This window comes from Pelophylax lessonae (genome assembly GCF_965119305.1).
Source record: "Pelophylax lessonae genome assembly, chromosome: 8".
Lineage (NCBI taxonomy): Eukaryota > Metazoa > Chordata > Amphibia > Anura > Ranidae > Pelophylax > Pelophylax lessonae.
In genome coordinates, this window is record NC_138775.1 from 102,962,744 (window position 1) to 102,983,972 (window position 21,229).

The following is a 21,229-nucleotide window of genomic DNA, read 5'->3' on the forward strand; positions in this document are numbered from 1 at the left end:
CCTACGTCATCACGCCCACGCTCTACGCCCAACCCGGAAGTCCGCCGCCGGAGGCGTTGCAGGTGTCCTCGGGGAAACGTTTCATCTTGTGAGTACCCAGCATTATTATATGTCAAATAAAGTATTGGTTTTACTGCACTTAGAGTGGCACTGTTCTTATCTTCCAACTGTTAAGAGATGTTAAACTATCAAATCATGGTGAGATTTATCTTGTAACAGCTGATGTGTCATCACTGTACATGGTGATCCAGCATGAAGATGCGTTGTTAGCCCTTAATTGGGCTTTTAGCAAACGTGATGAGTTCTGTCTATCACATAATTACTTCTGGTATGATGGTAATTTCTATACTCAAAAAAAGGGCATGGCTATGGAGGGTAAATTAGCCTCGCCAACCTTTTTATGAGTGAGTGGGAGGATAAGTTCATATTAAGCCAAAATAGAGATTAGCTTTTGTTTTAAAAAAGATTCATTGATGATCTATTCTTCATATGGGCCGGATCAGAGATAACGCTTAAAGCATTTATGCAGCATTAAACAATAAACCCAGTAATATTAGGCTTGATTACCAGTGGAATGGGGAACAGGTTAACTATTTGGATGTGACCAACCATTATGAGACAGAATGATAACTTGCGAGTAAAGTTTATTTCAAATGCATGGATCACAATAGTTATCTCTCCATATACAGTGGACACCCCCCTGTATGGTTAAGGAATATCCCGAAGGGACAATTTATGCGGGTCAGGAGGAATTGCACTTCTGACATCGATTTTTTTACAGCAATCCCAAATTATAAAAAAACAGATTTGTTGAGAAGGGTTACAGGGCTGGCCATCTTGAGGAGATGATCAGATTTGTAGGACAAGAATCTCAGGACATATATTTGAAGGATAAGGTACATACAAGAAATTACAAACAGGAATGGGGTTTTATTAGTACCTATCATGCCGAATTTAGGGAAGTGGAGAATATTTTTATGAAATATTTGTCAGTTCTAAGCATGGACAAAATCTTGAAGAACTCACTTCCTGAGAAACCTATTTTTATTTATAGAAAAGCACCTTCCTTTGGTTATAGGGTCGTTAAGAAAATTTTTGACCCACCAGGAAGGCCTAAAATGTTTTGGGATCAACAAGTTAATACGCATATCAGAGGTCTCACTAGTTTTAGGTCGACGAGTAATGGTAGGGAATTTGACTTTAAGGAATTTATTTCCTGTAATTCCACACATGTAGTTTATGCTTTGGAATGTCCATGTAGACTCATGTGTATCGGCCGCACCAAAAGAACTTTAGGTAAACGAGTATCAGAGCATATTACTAATATCTGTAAGGGTCCTTTCACACGGCCGCTCCACATTTCTGTCATCCGCTCCGTGTGCCCGCATATCATCCCATCCGTTTGCGGATGATATGCGGACATAATGTAAGTATATGGCACTGCGGATGTCAGCGGATGACACCGCTGACATCCGATTTTCCTTCCTTTCCGTTTTTTACACGGAAGAAAAAATGGGGTTCTGTTCCATTCGTAAAAACGGAACAGAACTGAAAGGAGGAAAATCGGGTGTCAGCGGGTGGTATTCCGCTGACACCCGCAGTGCTATTCACTTACATTATGTCCGCAAATCAGCCGCAAATGGATGGGATGATTTGCGGACACACGGAGCGGCCGTGTGAAAGGACCCTTAGGGATATAAAGACCATAGTGTATCTTTACATTTTAAACGTAAACATAATAGGGACCTCTCAGGTCTGAAGTTCTGGGGAATCGATAAGATGCATCCACATTGGAGAGGCTGTAATAGAGTAAGAGAATTATCCAAATAAGAAACAAGGTTGATTTATTTGACTGATTGAGTCCCAAGGGAATGAACATTGAATTAGATCTTAATTGTTTTATTAGTGATTTTTAAGTGATTTAGGGGACAGTCGGAACTTCATGGGGTGTAAATGTATTGATTATACGATTGGCATACTTTTAAATTTAGAATTTAGGTATTTTTATGTAAATGTCTTTTTTATAATTATTTTTCACAATTATTTAATTATGATAGGTTGTTGATCAATATGTCATCTACCCTCCAAGATTTAATACTGTATTTATGTTATTTTTATGAAACATTTTTACAAATTTTTGCATATTGAGAGTGTGAATTTGGTTTTATTATCTAACATGCGCAGCGATGTGTTGCTTGTAATTGAACAGTAATATCAGTGATTATATAGATTATTAACGTGTTTTTTCTATATCGAGCATCACTGATGACTATTCTGAGCTACACATTAAAGCAACTAATAGGCGGAAGGGGTTAACACTCCTGTCGCTGAAGAAGACACTAACGAAGACATACTGATAAAACGCATCTGGGGCGTGACCACACGGCCTTTGTGAGTGAACGTTAGCAATTTCGGAATCACCCAGGAATCAGCATAGCTCGAGGGTTACCAGAGTGCAGTGAGAGAGCCCGAACGCGCTGGATCTCTTTCTGATATTGTTTCATGCTGACCTTGTTTTATATTATGTGAGTGTATTTTAAAGGGGGTATTTGAGGAATAAAACACCTTAATAGGATTACGTTATGTGCTTCATTTTTTATTTATGAGCATTTACCCATGGATGGAGGATTGAGTTATTGGGTCATTATTTAAAGGCTATTACAAGCCGAAATGTTTATGCCAATCTGGGGAGTTTGTTATCTGAAGGGAAGAGGAACGCACACGGTGTGGTGAATGGGTCATTTTCTTGGATAGCCTGATCACCTCCAGACAATTTTAACAGTGTCACTAAATCATGAATATCACTGATCACGTGGTAAATTTTTTTGTTAACTGTTTATTTATTATTTGGACATCTGATTAGATGCACAGACTTTGAGCGCTGCTAGTGCTGGTGAAATGTAATTTTCTGCAACGTTTGTTTTGATAATCTGTGTATTGATAGTAGCAGCTGACATCTAGATATAAGTTTCACCATATTTTTTGATTAAGCTTCTTTCACAGCTTGACCCTCCGCCAGACCAGTTTCTCTCCAGCCCTACCTGGAAAGCTTTAGAACTTAGAGAGCCTAGAGAGAGCCATGCCTACAACTGGGGACAATCTTTGTGCTAAAGGCCAGATTTAACCCAGGAAGAACCCTCTTACTGCCCCCACCATTCCCACCTAAATACATCAGGGAAATACTAATTGATTCCCCAATTGGCGAAAGGGAGTCAGGCCTCTATCCTTAACAACTGATAAGAACAGATACTACACTTGATCTTAGCCAAAAGGCCGGAAAGCAATACACATACCTCTCTACTTTCTAAAATGATAAAGAGGAACACCTTTTATCACATAGTATGTACGAGGACAGGTCCCTACCACGGCCCTGGTTACAGAGACCACAGCAATCTAATATGCAGTAAATATTTGTCTAAACCACACAAGTTATTTTTTTAACCTCTATTTTTCCTTTAGGTTGGCTTTTCAAAATAACAAATGCAGTAATATAGAGATTGGATAAAAAGTTTAGTGCAGCATAACACTCTTGGAAGTAAAATAGTATATTTTTTTATAGAGCTGTGCACATCAGAACAAAAAGAGGGACTTGGTCTCAAAAGAGGGACAGTCTCTCCAAATGAGGGACAGTTGGGAACTATGGTAATATGTGTGCATCTGGGAATACATGTGGGTGCATTGATATTTTATATGCAGAGCGCAATGAAGGTTATAGACCTTTTTTACGCATTAGGAAAAGAAACGTTTATTTATAGACAAACAGGGACATACAGTATATAACCTGCACCCATGTGTAAATGTTCTGTGTTATTCTCAGCAAATCTGCCTATTTAACTATCATGCACATAACCTGGTATACATATATCTTGAACTTTCTGAAAGCACAGGTGAAGTATGGTTTTTTAACAAAAATGTTGTGTTTTGGTATATTGAATTCACCATCTCATACTTGGTGATTTTCCCTGATTTTGTATTGGAACCATTTCATAAGAAGACATTTTTAGATACCAGCAAAGAAATGTTATTGAATTCCTTGGTATATGCCCCCTAGACACCTAGATCTGTGGTGGATGTCCTTTCTATGGTGAACCGGTCAGAACAGAATGAAGTCAGAGCTCCAGTTGACAGGGGCAGAAGAGACTTACAAAGGACATCATCTAATGGTGAGCAGAAACTCTGCCAAACCTTATCTTTACAATGAAAGCACAGTATACAGTTTGTTTAGGTTAGATACGTTCACTGAGACAATGTGTATATATATATATATATATATATATACACATAAATACATACACTATATTACCAAAAGTATTGGGACACCTGCCTTTACAAGAACATGGACTGTAATGGCATCCCAGTCTTAGTCCGTAGGGTTCAATATTGAGTTGGCCCACCCTTTGTAGCTATAACAGCTTCAACTCTTCTGGGAAGGCTGTCCACAAGGTTTAGGAGAGTGTCTATGGGAATGCATTTGTGAGGTCAGGCACTGATGTGGACAAAAAGGCCTGACTCAGTCTCCACACTAATTCATCCCAAAGGTGTTCTGTTAGTTTTAGGTCAGGACTCCATGCAGGCCAGTCAAGTTCCTCGCTCATCCATTCATCCATTCCTGGGCTTTGCTTTGTGCACTGGTGTGCAGTCATGTTGGAACATGAAGGGGCCATCCCCAAACTGTTCCCACAAAGTTAGGAGCATGAAATTGTCCAAAATGTCTTGGTATGCTGATACCTTAAGAGTTCACTTCACTGGAACTAAGGGGCCAAGCCCAATCCCTGAAAAACAACCCCACACCATAATACTCCCTCCACCAAATTATTTGGATCAGTGCACAAAGTAAGGTCCATAAAGACACGTATGAGCGAGTTTGGGGTGGAGTCCTGACCTCAAGCCGATAGAACACCTTTGGGATGAACTAGAGGGGAGACTGTGAACCATGCCTTCTTGTCCACATCAGTGCCTGACCTCACAAATGTGCTTCTGGAAGAATGGTCAAACATTCCGATAAACAAACTCCTAAACCTTGTGGACAGCTTTCCCAGAAGAGTTGAAGCTGTTATAGTTGCAAAGGTTTGGCCAACTCAATATTAAACCCTACGGACTAAGACTTGCATGTCATTAAAGTTAATGTGCGTGTAAAGGCAGGCACCCCAATACTTTTGGCAATGTAGTGTATATATAAATATACATTTATATTCAAAGACTAAAAAGATTGGATGTAATGGTGTGTTGTATTTAGAGATGGTCTTTCATTTAATAATTTGATTTAAAATGATGGTAGCTTCAATATGGTTGTTCTAGTTGTTCTGGACAGCAAATGTGTCTCTGTGTCTCTTCAAAAAAAGGTGATTGGCACCTGGATTATTCTTGTTTTAAAAAGATCCAAAGTTTTTCACATGGCTAAAAGAAAACTCTGGTCTCTATAAAATGCTAGTTTATGTAGTTACTAATGAGAGAACTGTGTAGCTCTCTAAATACAACCTGTTAATAGCCGTGTCTTACATTAAAAATGTGGAAGGGCTTCTAATTGTCCAATCTTTCAAATAAGATTTCCAGAATAATCTGTTGATTGCACCTTTCCTGCCTTTGCACCTTTAGTGAAAATACACAGATAACCTCCCTGCCCCCCCCCCCTCCTAGTTTTATAATGGCTTTGATAGTTAAGACACAATTGCAACTTACATCTGTGTTTTGCCATATAATCTCATAATTCTTGTATTTATGAACAGAGTATTTTAGTGCTGTTGATTGATGCAAAATGATCAATAATTTTCTTCCTTGACCGATAAACTCAGATTGTTTAAAAATAATCTACGAGGGGCGTTGAATTCAAATTGGGACTTTTGAGTTTATATAATAAAAGAACAAGTTTCAAGGAGTGGAAACTGCCTGGAAAGCTTTGGCATAGAAAGATTTGTCAGTACATCTGAGCTATCCTAGGACAGCCTGATTCACTTTGTTATCAGTGCTGAAATGCTGACTTCTGAGGAACTCTTTTAGGGGTTCAAGCAGGGGGAAATCACTCGGAGTGAGGTTTGAACTGTAAGAGGGATGTGGCAATACCTCCCAAGCCGAGTTACTGGGATGTGCATATAGTGCCCGGAGGAGTATGAGCTTGTGCGTTGTCCTGGAGAATAAGGAGGCCCTTAGTGATCAAACCAGGCCATTTTTTCCGCCGATGCGTATGCACATCACTCTGCACATGACAGTAATATTCACAGTTGATAGTGACACCATGGGATAACAAATGTGACAACACTGAAGAAATGACAGTTTGCTACAATGTAAAGTAGTGAGTGTACATCTTGTATAACAATGTAAATTTGCTGTCCCCTCAAAATAACTCAATGCACAGCCATTATTGTCTAAACCGCTGGTGACAAAAGTGAGTACACACCTAAGTACCTAAGTACCAAAGACCACTGCCTTGCTAAAGAAGCTGAGGGTAAAGGTGATGGACTGGCCAAGCATGTCTCCAGAGCACAACCCTATTGAGCATCTGTGGGGCATCCTTAAACGGTAGGTGGAGGAGGGCAAGGCCTCTAACATTCATCAGCTCCATGATGTCGTCATGGAGGAGTGGAAGAGGACTCCAGTGGCAACCTGCGAAGCTCTGGTGAACTCCATGCCCAGGACGGTTAAGGCAGTGTTGTAAAATAATGGTGGCCACACAAATGATTGACACTTTGGGCCCAATTTGGACATGTTCACTTGGGGTGTACTCACTTTTGTTGCCAGCGGTTTAGACATTAATGACTGTGTGTTGAGTTATTTTGAGGGGATAGCAAATTTACACTGTTATACAAGCTGTACACTCACTACTTTGCATTGTAGCAAAGTGTCATTTCTTCAGTGTTGTCACATGAAAAGATATAATAAAATATTTACAAAAATGTGAGCAGTGTACTCACTTTTGTGAGATACTGTATATTGAGAGAAAATGCATGCCGTTCCTTCTAAAATTGTTAGATGCTTGTATGTCATGCTGATCCTGTAAATGCTTTTTACACCACTGATCATGAGCAAGTATATAGATCATGTGTTTGGACTTTAACCTTACTTGCATGCTTGTTTCAGGGCTGTGACTCAAAGCATTCAAGCCAGCCCCAGAAACAGCAAAGCAACAAGCATTTTCAGAAGGAGCACATGTCTCTGTTCATAGCTGTACTGTAATGACAAACATTTTGCCACCAACATTACCAACATCATGAATATCATCTCGATATTCTCTGTGATTATCTGTCATTGTATTTTTCTTATTTTTTAGGATCCTTGGGCAATTTTCGCAGTCGTTCTAACTCCTTTGGTGAAGTGGCAGTAGCAGCTGTGGCAGCAGCTGCAGCCAGTACAGGGAATAGAAGGGTTCAAGCTATTGTTGATCACAACACAAATGGAAATCGCACTTTGTTACAATTTTCTAAAGGAGATATGATCACTATTATGGTGCCAGAAGCCCGTAACGGTTGGCTCTATGGGAGACTGGACTCTCAATCCACGTGAGTTTTCATTTAGGAAGTCTATCTCTTTGTGCTTGCCAGAAAAATAATCCTTTGTAGTTAATCCCAAATTAATTAAAGTATATGTCAAGCTAAAAAATTTTTTTTTTAAGTTTTGGATAGAGTAAGAAAGAGTTAGAGCCCTTGTCAAGTTTTTACTGCTTTCTGGGGCTCCGATATATAGTTTTTACCTCACCTTCTATCATGCTGACCACAGTTTTGCCAGAGAGGAAGTGAAGAAAAATCTGCAACAGAGACACAGACAGAAATACAAATCTGGGGTTTTATCCCTCCCCTAGTCTACTAAAGAAAGCCATATTTACTTATGCCTTTGTTTCTGTTCCTTTACCTTCCTGCCTGGTTAAACATTGTCATAGAGGCAGGAATTGAGGGTAAGAACATTTTGGCTGGACATACACTTTAAAGCGGAGTTCCAACTGTTTCTTTGTTTATTAAAAGTCAGCAGCTACAAAAAGTGTAGATGCAGGCTTTTAATAAAAAAAAAAATGATATGCCAAATCTGGCATTTCACGGGGTCAGGAGTACTTAAAGCGGAAGTTCCACTTTTGGATGAAACCCTGCTTTCAGTAAAATCAATGATTTCACTATAATTACAGTGTCATAGTGTCATTCATAATTTTAACCCTTTTTTTTAGTTATACAGTGCCTTGCGAAAGTATTCGCCCCCCCTTGAACTTTGCGACCTTTTGCCACATTTCAGGCTTCAAACATAAAGATATAAAACTGTATTTTTTTGTGAAGAATCACCAACAAGTGGGACACAATCATGAAGTGGAACGAAATTTATTGGATATTTCAAACTTTTTTAACAAATAAAAAACTGAAAAATTGGGCGTGCAAAATTATTCAGCCCCCTTAAGTTAATACTTTGTAGTACCACCTTTTGCTGCGATTACAGCTGTAAGTCGCTTGGGGTGTGTCTCTATCAGTTTTGCACATCCAGAGACTGAAATTTTTGCCCATTCCTCCTTGCAAAACAGCTCGAGCTCAGTGAGGTTGGATGGAGAGCAATTGTGAACAGAAGTTTTCAGTTCTTTCCACAGATTCTCGATTGGGTTCAGGTCTGGACTTTGACTTGGCCATTCTAACACCTGGATATGTTTATTTGTGAACCATTCCATTGTAGATTTTGCTTTATGTTTTGGATCATTGTCTTGTTGGAAGACAAATCTCCGTCCCAGTCTCAGGTCTTTTGTAGACTCCATCAGGTTTTCTTCCAGAATTATCCTGTATTTGGCTCCATCCATCTTCCCATCAATTTTAACCATCTTCCCTGTCCCTGCTGAAGAAAAGCAGGCCCAAACCATGATGCTGCCACCACCATGTTTGACAGTGGGGATGGTGTGTTCAAGGTGATGAGCTGTGTTGCTTTTACACCAAACATAACGTTTTGCATTGTTGCCAAAAAGTTTGATTTTGGATTCATCTGACCAGAGCACCTTCTTCCACATGTTTGGTGTGTCTGCCAGGTGGCTTGTGGCAAACTTTAAACTACACTTTTTATGGATATCTTTAAGAAATGGCTTTCTTCTTGCCACTCTTCCATAAAGGCCAGATTTGTGCAGTATACGACTGATTGTTGTCCTATGGACAGAGTCTCCCACCTCAGCTGTAGATCTCTGCAGTTCATCCAGAGTGATCATGGGCCTCTTGGCTGCATCTCTGATCAGTCTTCTCCTTGTATGAGCTGAAAGTTTAGAGGGACGGCCAGGTGCTCCTTGGGATGTTTAAAGCTTAGGAAATCTTTTTGTATCCAAATCCGGCTTTAAACTTCTCCACAACAGTATCTCGGACCTGCCTGGTGTGTTCCTTGTTCTTCATGATGCTCTCTGTGCTTTAAACGGACCCCTGAGACTATCACAGTGCAGGTGCATTTATACGGAGACTTGATTACACACAGGTGGATTCTATTTATCATCATTAGTCATTTAGGTCAACATTGGATCATTCAGAGATCCTCACTGAACTTCTGGAGAGAGTTTGCTGCACTGAAAGTAAAGGGGCTGAATAATTTTGCACGCCCGATTTTTCAGTTTTTTATTTGTTAAAAAAGTTTGAAATATCCAATAAATTTCGCTCCACTTCATGATTGTGTCCCACTTGTTGTCTATTCTTCACAAAAAATGACAGTTTTATATCTTTGTGTTTGAAGCCTGAAATGTGGCAAAAGGTCGCAAAGTTCAAGGGGACGAATACTTTCACAAGGCACTGTGTGTGTGTGTGTGTGTGTATATATATATATATATATATATATATATATATATATTGTATTTCTACTGTGAATTTAGCTGAAATTTAATTTCTATTTCTCCCAAGAAACTCTAATGTGATCATAGTGCAAGTTCCCTAATAAATTTATGAACAATTCTAAAGCGGAACTTTACCCATAACAAAAATAATGTTCTTTAGCAAGGAACACACATTCCACATTAATAATTATGCTACCAAAATTAATGTGAGCTGTAAATTGCCTCCAGCGTCGCTCCTGTTTCTTCTTGCTAGAGGCTGCCATTTTGCTGAAACCCAGATCCCCTTAACAGTAGTAAATCATAAAGCAGAACTAAACTCATTGATTTAACGGTTCCAAAAAACAGTTACATTCTTAGAAGGCAAGGATTGCTAACTGTCACATCTGCTTGTGTCCTCAACCAAACTGTCATACCATTAAATGGCTGGGGTCATAACTGATCACATGTGCAGCACCATGGCAGTTGCAGATCAAACAGAAGCAGCTTCCTTGACTGCAAAGGGTAGGAGGGTTTATTTACACTTTAAGGCTGTCAGCAGATCGGCCTCTACAAACTCAGCAGTGCCTAAAAATGGAGAGCAACTGACCATGTGCAGAGCAGGGTGAGACAGTGTACTACTGGGTTTTAAACAGTATGGACACTTATTTTTAGTGTTTTACATGGCTTTACCTGCAAAAGGGGCCTGCCTGAGGTGATCAAGCAGGACTTTATTTTCTGACTAAAGCTCCACTTTAAGCTCCTGTTTTTAAATCACTTACTATAAATTGGAAATTAATGACTATAACTGCCAATATTAGTATAGAAATAATGCCAGTGTTCCTGTGTGTGAAGCTGCTCCTGCTCCTTATATGCTTGATAAGGATAGAGCTTGGCTCTGATGATTACAGCAGAAACAAAAGATCATCTCATCTAATCATCTGCTACATACTAGTAGACTGTAGAGGGCTGTGCGTGACTACATATCTGTTTTAAAGGAAGGAGTTCTTACAATGAATGCAACTGCTGTGTGCAGACAGCCTGCACCCCTTAGTTTGCATATCTTTCAGTGTGGGTGACTAGGGAGTCAGTGTAAATGTAAGTTCTGTAAAAAAGTAAGTACACCCCATAGAAATAATTTAAACATATTAAAAAAAAGTAAACATCAAAGTGGAATTGAAATTTCTCAATCAACATTAACTATATTTAATCCTCATGTTGCTAGCATTAGTAAATAGATATGAAGATATTTTATATTTTCTTGTTTAAACCTTTCTTTTTACATTTCTTCAGTTGCTTCCTGGTTTCTGGCCTAGGCCGGCCATACATCCCAGGAGTCTTCATGGGCAACTTTTTTTTCCTTCCTATTTGGGGAAGAGAATGAGGGACTTTCTCAGCTAAGGACACCCTCCTGCCTGCATACCTGAGCTAAGGGCAGGTGGATTTCAGGAAGTAAATGCTACATGAATCATCTGTCATTACTCAAGATCACTGCAGCTAGGGGGTGTTTTTCAAAATGATTTCTCAAAAAAATAAAGCATGGAGACATAGATAGGTGACTAAAATTTTATAAAGAGTTATTAATCAGCGCTGACCAATAAAAAAAAACAAAAAAAAAAACTAATACCCCAATTAATAGCTAATAAGCCAGATAAGGGGACCAATGGCTGCCAACATAAAAGTGCATTCACCTAACACCAAAAACTATCCAAAAATATATATAAATTATGTAGCGCCTATAGATAGGTGAGTTTGCTTTGACTATTAAACATTATTTAAAATGCCTTTTCAGTTTGTGGTGTCAGATACAGTATAGTTCAACTTTAAATCTCCATTCAAAAAGTGCCACCAGGTAAAGGTTACATACTTGAACAAATGACACATAAAGTTGACGTGCAAATAGGATAACTACAACTTTAAATCCAGAAAATCAGAAATCAGGTGTTCCAGATTATCTGTAAAATTTCAGAACCTCTTTAGGGAATATGCAATAGGTGAAACCTGTCCTATTTAAACCCCAGATATATTGGGTCTGGTGTTCTCTTTTCTATTGATGCGTATGGTGTCTGTATGACAAGAGCAAAAGAGCTCTCTAAGGCTTCAGAAAGGTTGTGGATGCTTATGGGTCTGTCGAGGGATTTTTTTTTTTGTTTAATACAGATATTTTGTAATCAATAATTCCACTGTAAGAAAAAACTGATGCTAAAATAATTCACCAAAAACTCGAAATTCTCACAGTGGGACCTGTAGGTAACAATTGCAACAGTTTGTGTTATAGTGCAAGATTAAAGCTTGTCATTTATCATACAGGCAAAGACCATGCCTTCTGGAACAATATGTTATGCACTGATGAATCAAAGTTAGAGTTGTTTGGTCGCAATAGACAAGTTCAATACAAGCCAAAGGCAGCATTTCAGGAGAAGAACCTTATCCATCTGTGAATTATGATGCTGCTTCAGGGCCTGGACAGCATGAAGTGTTAGAGTCCACTGTGAACTCTGTATTATATCAAAGTGCGCTTTGAATGTAAGGCCACATATCCAACATTTCAAATGAAAAGAGATATTTCAACACGATAATGACCTGAAGCACACCCTTGAAATGTTGTGGAGGATTTGAAACTGGCAGTTTGTGCAGGGAACCCAAAGCAAAAACTGGAGGAATTTTGCATGAAGGAGTGGTTTAAAATGTTCAACAAGTTGATGTCAGAGACTGGAGGGCAGTTATACAAAATACCTTCAAGAAGTAATTTATGTTTAAGAGGGCAATGCAAACTTCAAGGCAAGGGTATACCTACTTTTTCCACAGTAAAGCATTACATCTATTCATATTTTTGTTGAATAAATTATTTAAAAGGCACATTTTCCATGGTTGTTTATTCAAGTATATCACCTTGACCTGTAGGCATTGCTTGATTAAAGATCTAGTAGTTGCCTGTTAAAATATGTTAGAAAAGTCATACATTTTCATGGGTATACTTGCTTTTTCAATTGATTCCATTTTATAAACATGGTCTGACATTGCAGCAGTTACAGACTATTTAACTGCTAAATCCAGAAGAATTCACAGGTCTGGCAATATATAAAAGATATAATTAAACATCTGGAAAGCTGAAAGTCAACAAAAACACAAAAGACCTTTGGCCTGGGTGGAAAGTACTCTGCAACTCTAAAATATTATAAAGAGTTGGGAAGAATAGCTGATAGATGGAAAAGAATCCTCATTATTCCTCCCTTGTTGTCTACATAGGACTGGCTGGTTCCCTGAGGCTTACGTAAAATCACTGGATGCAAGCCAAGATTCAAGGTAAGAATGCAATTATTTATTTATAGAGGAGGATGAAGGATCTAGTCTATGTTTCTTGTGCTACAGCAGTTTGCAAATGGTTAGATCATTGTGTTCTTTTATTCTGTGTAAATAATTCTATATTACCTACTTTCAGAATAGCTAAAATAATAAATTATATACAGAATAAAACATAAACATCATTCCAGGCAGGTATGCTGATTTCAATTGTATTATAGCAAATACTATTTCAGAAATGTACTTTTTTATTCTTTTGTGTGCTGACTCCTCTTCTTCATGTCATAGCTGAGTATGGTGTAATGGAAGCTTTTCATATCCATGTATAAGCTGTGCTTTCATTGGTTGTCACTAGAGAGATCATAATCAGGGGAATGAGGCTCTGATTCCCCTATATAGATCTTTAGTTAGACCCCATTAAAAATGCAGTGTCTACTTCTGGAGACCTCACTTACAAAAAGATATTAATAAGCTAGAATGAGTCAAAAGACAGGAAACAAAAATGGTGAAAGGTTTGGGGGATAAAGCATATCAGGAGAGACCTCAGGAATTTAATATGTACAATTCTGGAGGAAAGAAGGGAAAGGGTAGACATGACTGAAACCTAAGGCTCTGATGGGCAGTATTTTCATTATAGAGCTAACATCAAGAACACGGGACATGACCTAAAACTAGTGGGAGGAAAGTTCAAAACTAATCCTAGAAAGTATTTTTTTACAGAAAGAGTGCTTAATGCTTGGAATAGACATCTAGCAGAGGTAATGTCAGTCAACAGTAAGTTGGTTCAAGCATGCATGAAAGCATAAATCTATAGGTAAAAAAAAAATGTGAAAAGAATTTAAAGAAATGTATAAATAAAGAAAAAATGGGGCAGACCCAATGAATCACATGGTTTTGGGATAATAAAAAAAATTACATTTTGTTCATTTTTTTTCCCTAAGTCTACATCTATATATACCTAAGCTGCATTTCCAAATAAAATACCAGAAAGGCGCCCTTCTAAAGGCGCAAGGCATCACTGGTATTTGAAGGGATAAGTAACAGTGTTAATTGTATGTTTGATGTCCACAGCTTCTTAGATGGATAGATGGATATGTTCTATATATAAAATATCTCTTTATTCTTTAAATGATCAAATAAGAAAATGTTGGCATTTCCAATAGCAACAAGGTTAAAAAAAACGTGAGAGCATCTGTGGCATGTACAGTTACTCCAGTTGTCTTTCCTTACGGTTCTCTCAGTCCTTAATTATTTAATAAAGCAGTTTAAACGTTTTTTAAATTTTCTTCCATCCAAATAGGTCTCCACCATTGCGCAGTGCTCATAGTGCAAATGATCTCCTGGATGAAAATGTCCGGCAACCTGCCAGCATAAACAGCCAAAAAGGAAATGTGACAAATGCAGCCTTTCCACCTCCACCACCCAACAACAACAGCATAAAGGTAATGGTGCCAAGAAAATGCGCCAACAGTTGACTTTGTCTACTTTGTTTTGCCCATAGCAGCATATCATTGTACTAAAACAAAATTGTTGAGAGTCGCAGATTAACTAAACCACACAATGCTAATGACATGCTATCGGTATTTTTCAATCATACCATTTGGCAGAAGCATGTGGACATTTTATTAAAATAGCGCACTGATGTACTGTAACCCCCCAAAAAAATTGAATATTTTATACACTTTAGTTCAAACCATTACAATTTACTGGTTCCACAACCACATATGATTTCCCTTATTCAACCAAACACAAATCTGCAAATATTCTCTAATATAGAAATAGCCTAATTTACCTTTTCCTGAAAATATGCAGTAGTTTAAATTAAAAATAAAGAGGATGATTTACTAAAAGTTGTTTAGAAGCTTTACTCAAAAAATCATGGGAATATTCGCTTCAATTATCCAATTGTGTGAAAAACAAATTCCTGTTCATTTTGAATACCTACTCATGTGCAGCTGATTTTCACATGTTGGGATAACTAAAGTAAATATTCAGGTTTTTTTACTGAAGAGTCTCAAACTTCTGTAGTAAATCACCCTTATTGTATTTTGGTATCTATTGGCATTACTATCTTTAGTAAATAATGTTGCACATGTATAGTTCATATTGACTATTTCCAGTAACTAGTTGGAGTTATAGACGCATGTTCACATACTGTATATACATATTTATTTACTGAAAAAACCTGTTTACAAAGTTGAATAGCTGCAGCCTAAGTTACACACAATTGAGTAACTCCCCCCTGCCTACTCTGTTCATATAGAGCTGTATGAAGCTTTAATTAGCAAATATAGTTAAAAATTTCCTATCAAATACTTACTGTTATTTTCCTTCCATAGACTCCATAGCAGTATACGTTTGGGTAGCCCCACCCTCGCACCTTCCCCATAGGACCTGACTCTCATAAATTTTCAGGCTGAGCCAGAGGCCATGTTCCGTAACTAGTATACTCATGACACTGGGAGGTACTTTCTGTTGCCATGGAGTCAGGAAAGGAAAATTACGCTAAGTATTTTGATACATTGCAGCATACATTTGGGAACTAACTAGCCCAAAAAAACAAACTAGAGAATCCCGAAAAAAGTATGGTTTTAATTGTAGCACTTAGCCAACAGAAACATTATGGATAGATATTAACAGGATAAGGAAGTTAGCTACACCCCACAATGAGCCAGAACAGCCTTAATAGAAGACATGTCATCCCCCTACAAATATTCCTGGCACCCTTTCATAAGAAGCCCACGTAGTCTACTCCTGGTTGAGTGCGTTGTCCCTGCTTCTGTAGGAACCAAGCCCCAAGCTCTATAAGCCTGTTGGCTAGCTGGAATGACCCATCCAGCGATGATTCTAGATTATATCTCCGGCCCACTGGTTCCGCTAGAGAGAGTGACAAAAATGTCCTAAAACACTGAGCAAAGCTGTAGCTTGTGAGCATGCTCGAAGTATCCCAATATCCATGGCATGGAACCAGTAATCTTAGTGGTCCTGCATATGGGAGGAACAAACCTTTTGCTCTTATAGTATGCCGAAGCCACCTCAGATTGCAACCCAGTATGTATATAAACACTACCTGTACTAGGCAGAATGTCGACTCAACAAGGATCCCTCATGGCCCAAGGCCCAGATCCCGGAAACTCCTGACTGAGGAAAAAAAGAACCTGCTTCATTTTGATTTGTTATTTATATAAATTTGTTTTGTTAAATTTTTTTAAATTGTTTTCAGAATGCAATTAGTTTATTCAAATTTGAATCAATTAGAATTTTCCGAATTCGGTCAAATGAAACTCAATTCAAACAAATTTGGAAAAATCGAATTAATTTTAATCAAAATCTATTCAAATTCGCATTTATGCTATTCAAGATTCCAATTTTGGAAGAGGGTTTTATTCTTTCTATTCTATTCTTTTTTATTCTAATTCAAATTTATTATATTCAAAATTCAAATTTCGAAGATGGTTCTATTCTTTCTATTCTATTCTATTTTCTTTTCTATTCTATTCTTTTCTATTTGTAATATTTATATTTGAATGTGGGGAAATAGTTTTATTCTTTCTATTCTATTCTATTATTTTCGATTGTTTTTTTAATTCTGTTTTATTCTATTCTTTTCTATTCTATTCTAATCTATTCTATTATTTTCTAGTCTATTCATATCTGAATTTATTCTATTTGAAATTCGAATTTCAGAAGATGGTTATATTCTTTCTATTTTATTCTATTCTATTTTTTTTATTCTATTCTATCCCTTTATTTTCTATTCTGTTTTTTCTATTTTGTAATCTGTTTTGTTTTACTCTATTCTATTCTTTTCTATTCTATTATATTCTATTATTTTCTTTTGTATTATATTCTTTTTTGTTTTATTCCTTTTTTCTATTCTTCTTTATTCTCTTTGGAAATTCAGATTTGATTTAAAAACAATCTAATTCAAATTTGATTTGAAATCTATTTATTTAAATTCGTTATTATTTGGAAATTCGGATACATCAAAATAACAAAAAATTTGTTAGAATTTTGATTCGGATTGAAACAAAATGCATATGTCTACTTCTGACAAGATAGCCCTTAGAATGCATGTCTTCATAGCTTAGTCTTTCTTTACCCAAGCAGGACTGAAAAAAGATTTAATCTGGAGCTGGCAAGGATGTCCACAGCAAGTCAACATACCACAGTATATAACTGGAAGTGGTTAAAAGCAAAAAAAATTTAAATGAGGTCTATGTCTATGTGTCTAGAGCAGTGATGGCAAACCTTGGCACCCCAGATGTTTTGGAACTACATTTTCCAAAATGCTTATATACTCACGGGAAATGTAGTTCCAAAACATCTGGGGTGCCAAGGTTCGCAATTACTGGTCTAGAGTGTATGGAAAGTGGCATCATATATTGATATTAGAACCCAGTTAATAAAATCAATATTTTGAAATGTTGAAGTACTTTCAAACAAGATTCACACAGACATCGAATGCACAAAGAAATATCTTACGAATGTTCGTATTAATTTTTATTAAGAATGTTTGTTTGAAAATCTACTAGAGTACAGTATATCCAGCTGTAGTCTTGAGTGGTACATAATATTTACCACTATATAGTTATCAACATTTCCAGCTGAAATCTTTGGGTAAAGTTACAAATGATCCCTCTGGAAACCTTTTATGCATTTTATAGGTTGAAGAGACCCATGTAGATTTGGGTCTTTGGAGGTAAAAATGAGGAAAGCAGATCAGGAGAATGAAAAATCAATGTTGCGGGCAGCTTGTGAACAAACGTTATTTTCAGGCCCACAAGGTGGTTGTAATATCTACAGATCAAATGTTTATATGGCGAAGACATTTATTTTATAGTGAAATCCTGATAAACCATTAAAATCACGGTTTTATATACACTGGCAAAGAATAACCCTTTCAGCTTTACATGTAGCTTTTACTCCTCTTTCCCCAGCAGGGTCCCTTTAGCTCCATCCTCACGACCATGACCCCAGAGCCAACCTTCTGGTGGATGCAGAATGACAGCTCTGACTGTTAAACAGTATGATCAGTGTTCCCACTGTCAATCCCTGCATGGAGGATCCCCACACTGTGGAAGCAGGGAAGGTTAGGGATGTGCAAGGGACATCCATAGATTGGACCATATTGTCCAAACAAGCTGAGGCAAGACGTATTGTAGCATTGTTCTAAACCCCCAAATCAGGACACAATGTTATGCCTCCGAACACCAACAAGTCTTTGATCTGATTCCAAAAAATAAGCAACTGTGGTAGCTTTTGTTGAATATCTTACTAGTATTGAATCCCTAAAACAGATTTTTGGTCCCCATTTAGGATTAGGGCTAACAGATTGCACACCACTAAACCAGACCACAGTGTGTGGAAAAACTCACTGCAGAGTGTGAGTGTAAGCTGTGCTGTGTGTTTTTTTTTTTTTTTTTAATGAAAGGCCTTTTACAAAATGTAGTTATACAACACTTGCATATGCAGGGACAATGAATATTATAAGTCCAGTGACTATTATATGTTTGGAGACTGCTATTGCAGACCTCTCATCTGAAAATGCCAGTTTCCTGGCTTTCATGCCGACCTTCTTGCTCTTGCCTCTTGCTTACTTTATTCAGTGATCTAGAACAATTATGCAGATAAATACATCTGACTTTTATTTGGTATTTACTGATCTGCATGCTTATTTTGAGTCAGCGAGTCTGGGCATATTAAAGCCCATTGGTCAGCATCACAGCCAATTAACCTGCATTTTTGTAACCGGAAAACAATGTCAGCTCCCACATTTGATAGGTTTACTTTAAGCATTAATATATTAAGGATGAGTTGTGGATCTTCACCCTAAAAGTTGTGTGAACATTCACTTCATGTATGCAATTATGTGAAAAGCAAATTCCCATTCACTTTGAATACGAATAATGTACACACAATTTTCTAAGTGAAGATTTCCAACTTCTTTAGCATATAAACTCAGTACTATGCATGCTGGCCTAAACTATTGTATTACACAATATTAGCTAACCATACTGGATAGAATCTAAACTTCCAATCATGTAAGACATTTTGTCTCACATAGTGAGACCAGATTTTCCTACTTTCCACCTAAGCTTCATATAGACGGGGCAATGTACTTTTTTTGCCAACAGGAGAGTATTGATAAGTTTGTGGTACAATCCTACATTTTACCACCCAGTTATTTGCATGTGTTTTTTTTATATTTTCATTTCATTCTTTTCCTCTGCCTGTTTATCTATTCACCCATTTTGTGTTCACAGAAGGCTCAAGGAGGATTGCGTGGAGATCTCTTCCCTAGGTAGGAATCAACATCAACTACCCATATTAACGTGATTGAAGCCTTTCCAGTTATACAAGATGTATTCATTTTTCCTTGCTTTATAATAGGGTGGATCTCCTCAACTTTTATCAAAGTTATTTTTTTTACATAGAATTAGTTTATTAGAATTATATAAACAAAAGGTATAATATTATGTACTGTACATTAAGCTTATCTCTTTTCATTTATATTTAAACAATCAGGGCTTTTTTTCAGCTGGAACTTGGTGGAACTCATTTCCACCACCTCTGGCTCAGGCACTCTGCTCCCTGTTCACCACTATCACTTGTCCACCTTTTGTGCTTACAAGTGCTAGCTTTTCTCCCAGCAATTTCCACAGATCTGATCTCCTGAGAGACTCCCACTGAGTGCAGGATGGGGACAAGGGCGATGTAGGTGTCCAGTGTGCAGTGTGGATGCTCACACCCCCACTGGATGATCTTCCTGCTATTGAGTGAGGCAGAGCCACCTACAGTGTGCGGGGGAGTATTAGGGCCAGTTGGGTACTTCAGCTTAGTAAAGCAACAAAAGTAAGACATGTGAAAAATGGTACAGCTTTTAGAAAATGGGAGCAGTGGAGGGGCAGGGTGCATGCAACGGTCAGAGCTGAAGAGTGGTAAAAGTGAGATGTGGATAGGAGATGCAGGGGCAAGCAGATGTATAAGAAGGCTGAACTCTGCACTCTGTGTCTACCCCCCCCCCTCCCCCCCCCGGACTATGCACTTGGTAAGTAATGCATTCCTGGTATTTATTGCCCTTTAAAGACTCTCCCACCATTAGTGAAATTTGACCGCACCCACTATTTCATGCAGTTTGGAGGGTGCGTGTGTGGGGGAGGGGGGTTTTAGGGGGTCGTGGTTGAGTGCCTCCACCTATTTTCTGAGAAAAAAAGCCCTGCAAACAATTGAAGATTTTATACAGTATACCATTTAAAAGGGAAATCTGCTCTAAAGGAACAGAACTAGACCAACAAGACCACTGGGCATCCAATATCCAAACAATCGTAGTGGTAATTGCACAAAGTCTTTGGTGTAGGCTACATGTGTACCTGGACATTAGACTTTGTAAAGACAATGTCAACTGTAGCATGGAAAATCTTTGGGCACTCTAGGATCTTACCATGAAATTTGAAGAACCAGTCTGCCTATAAGAGATTTTAGTATTTGGTAGACGGATGCAGCTTGAATCTCCATGGAATTTGGATGTCCTTTTGGGACTCTGCTGGGCTATCTCTGGTGCATGAATTCCCAATAGTTGCTATAATTTCCTTTTTTATTTACTTTTAATTGTACAGAATGGAACAGGAAAAATGAGACATTCTTGACTTCATAATGGCTGAAATGGGGCAGAGATGGGAAATCAGATGGGGAGATCTCATGTCACTGTTTCCATAGATGAACAAACTTCCATAAGTCCTAATGGAAATAAAAACTGACAAATCTTAATTTGAGATATTGATAATAGCATGACATTTTCATTGTCCTATTCTTTTAGGGGAACAAATCCATTTGCAACTGTTAAGCTTCGTCCTACAGTAACCAATGATCGCTCTGCTCCTATCATCCGATGAGACCTAAGATGTGATCACAGCTTGCTCTGTGAGTCATTCCTGCATTGTATGAAAACCAGTAGGTTCATGTGAGGACGGCAAGTCTACTATCCTGAACAGAGCCATTGGGATGAAATTAATGTAAAAATATCTACGTCTAGAAATTTCTGGATTTACTGGCAATAAAGCAGATATTGCACATATTGTAAATTTGTTTGAACTAACCCAGTGATTGTAAATATTCTCTATGAAATATGAAACTAAATGTCAGTGTTGCTTTAATATGAGTGATGTCATCAACACTGTTAAAAAA

At 37.8% G+C, this 21,229-nt stretch overlaps 1 protein-coding gene across 3 annotated transcripts in view; it reads left to right on the plus strand.

Moving 5' to 3' along the window:
• The window catches only part of BAIAP2L2 (BAR/IMD domain containing adaptor protein 2 like 2), a 218,273-nt gene extending 197,281 nt beyond the window's left edge, over positions 1–20,992 (plus strand). For all 3 annotated transcript variants that reach the window (XM_082264876.1, XM_082264877.1, XM_082264878.1), the window contains 6 exons: positions 4,052–4,163; positions 7,265–7,493; positions 12,989–13,045; positions 14,343–14,484; positions 19,309–19,346; positions 20,862–20,992. In XM_082264876.1, coding sequence (XP_082121002.1) covers positions 4,052–4,163; positions 7,265–7,493; positions 12,989–13,045; positions 14,343–14,484; positions 19,309–19,346; positions 20,862–20,937 — 654 coding nt within the window. In that variant the 3' untranslated portion in view covers positions 20,938–20,992. The remainder of the gene's footprint in view (positions 1–4,051; positions 4,164–7,264; positions 7,494–12,988; positions 13,046–14,342; positions 14,485–19,308; positions 19,347–20,861) is intronic.
• Positions 20,993–21,229: the final 237 nt, after the last annotated feature.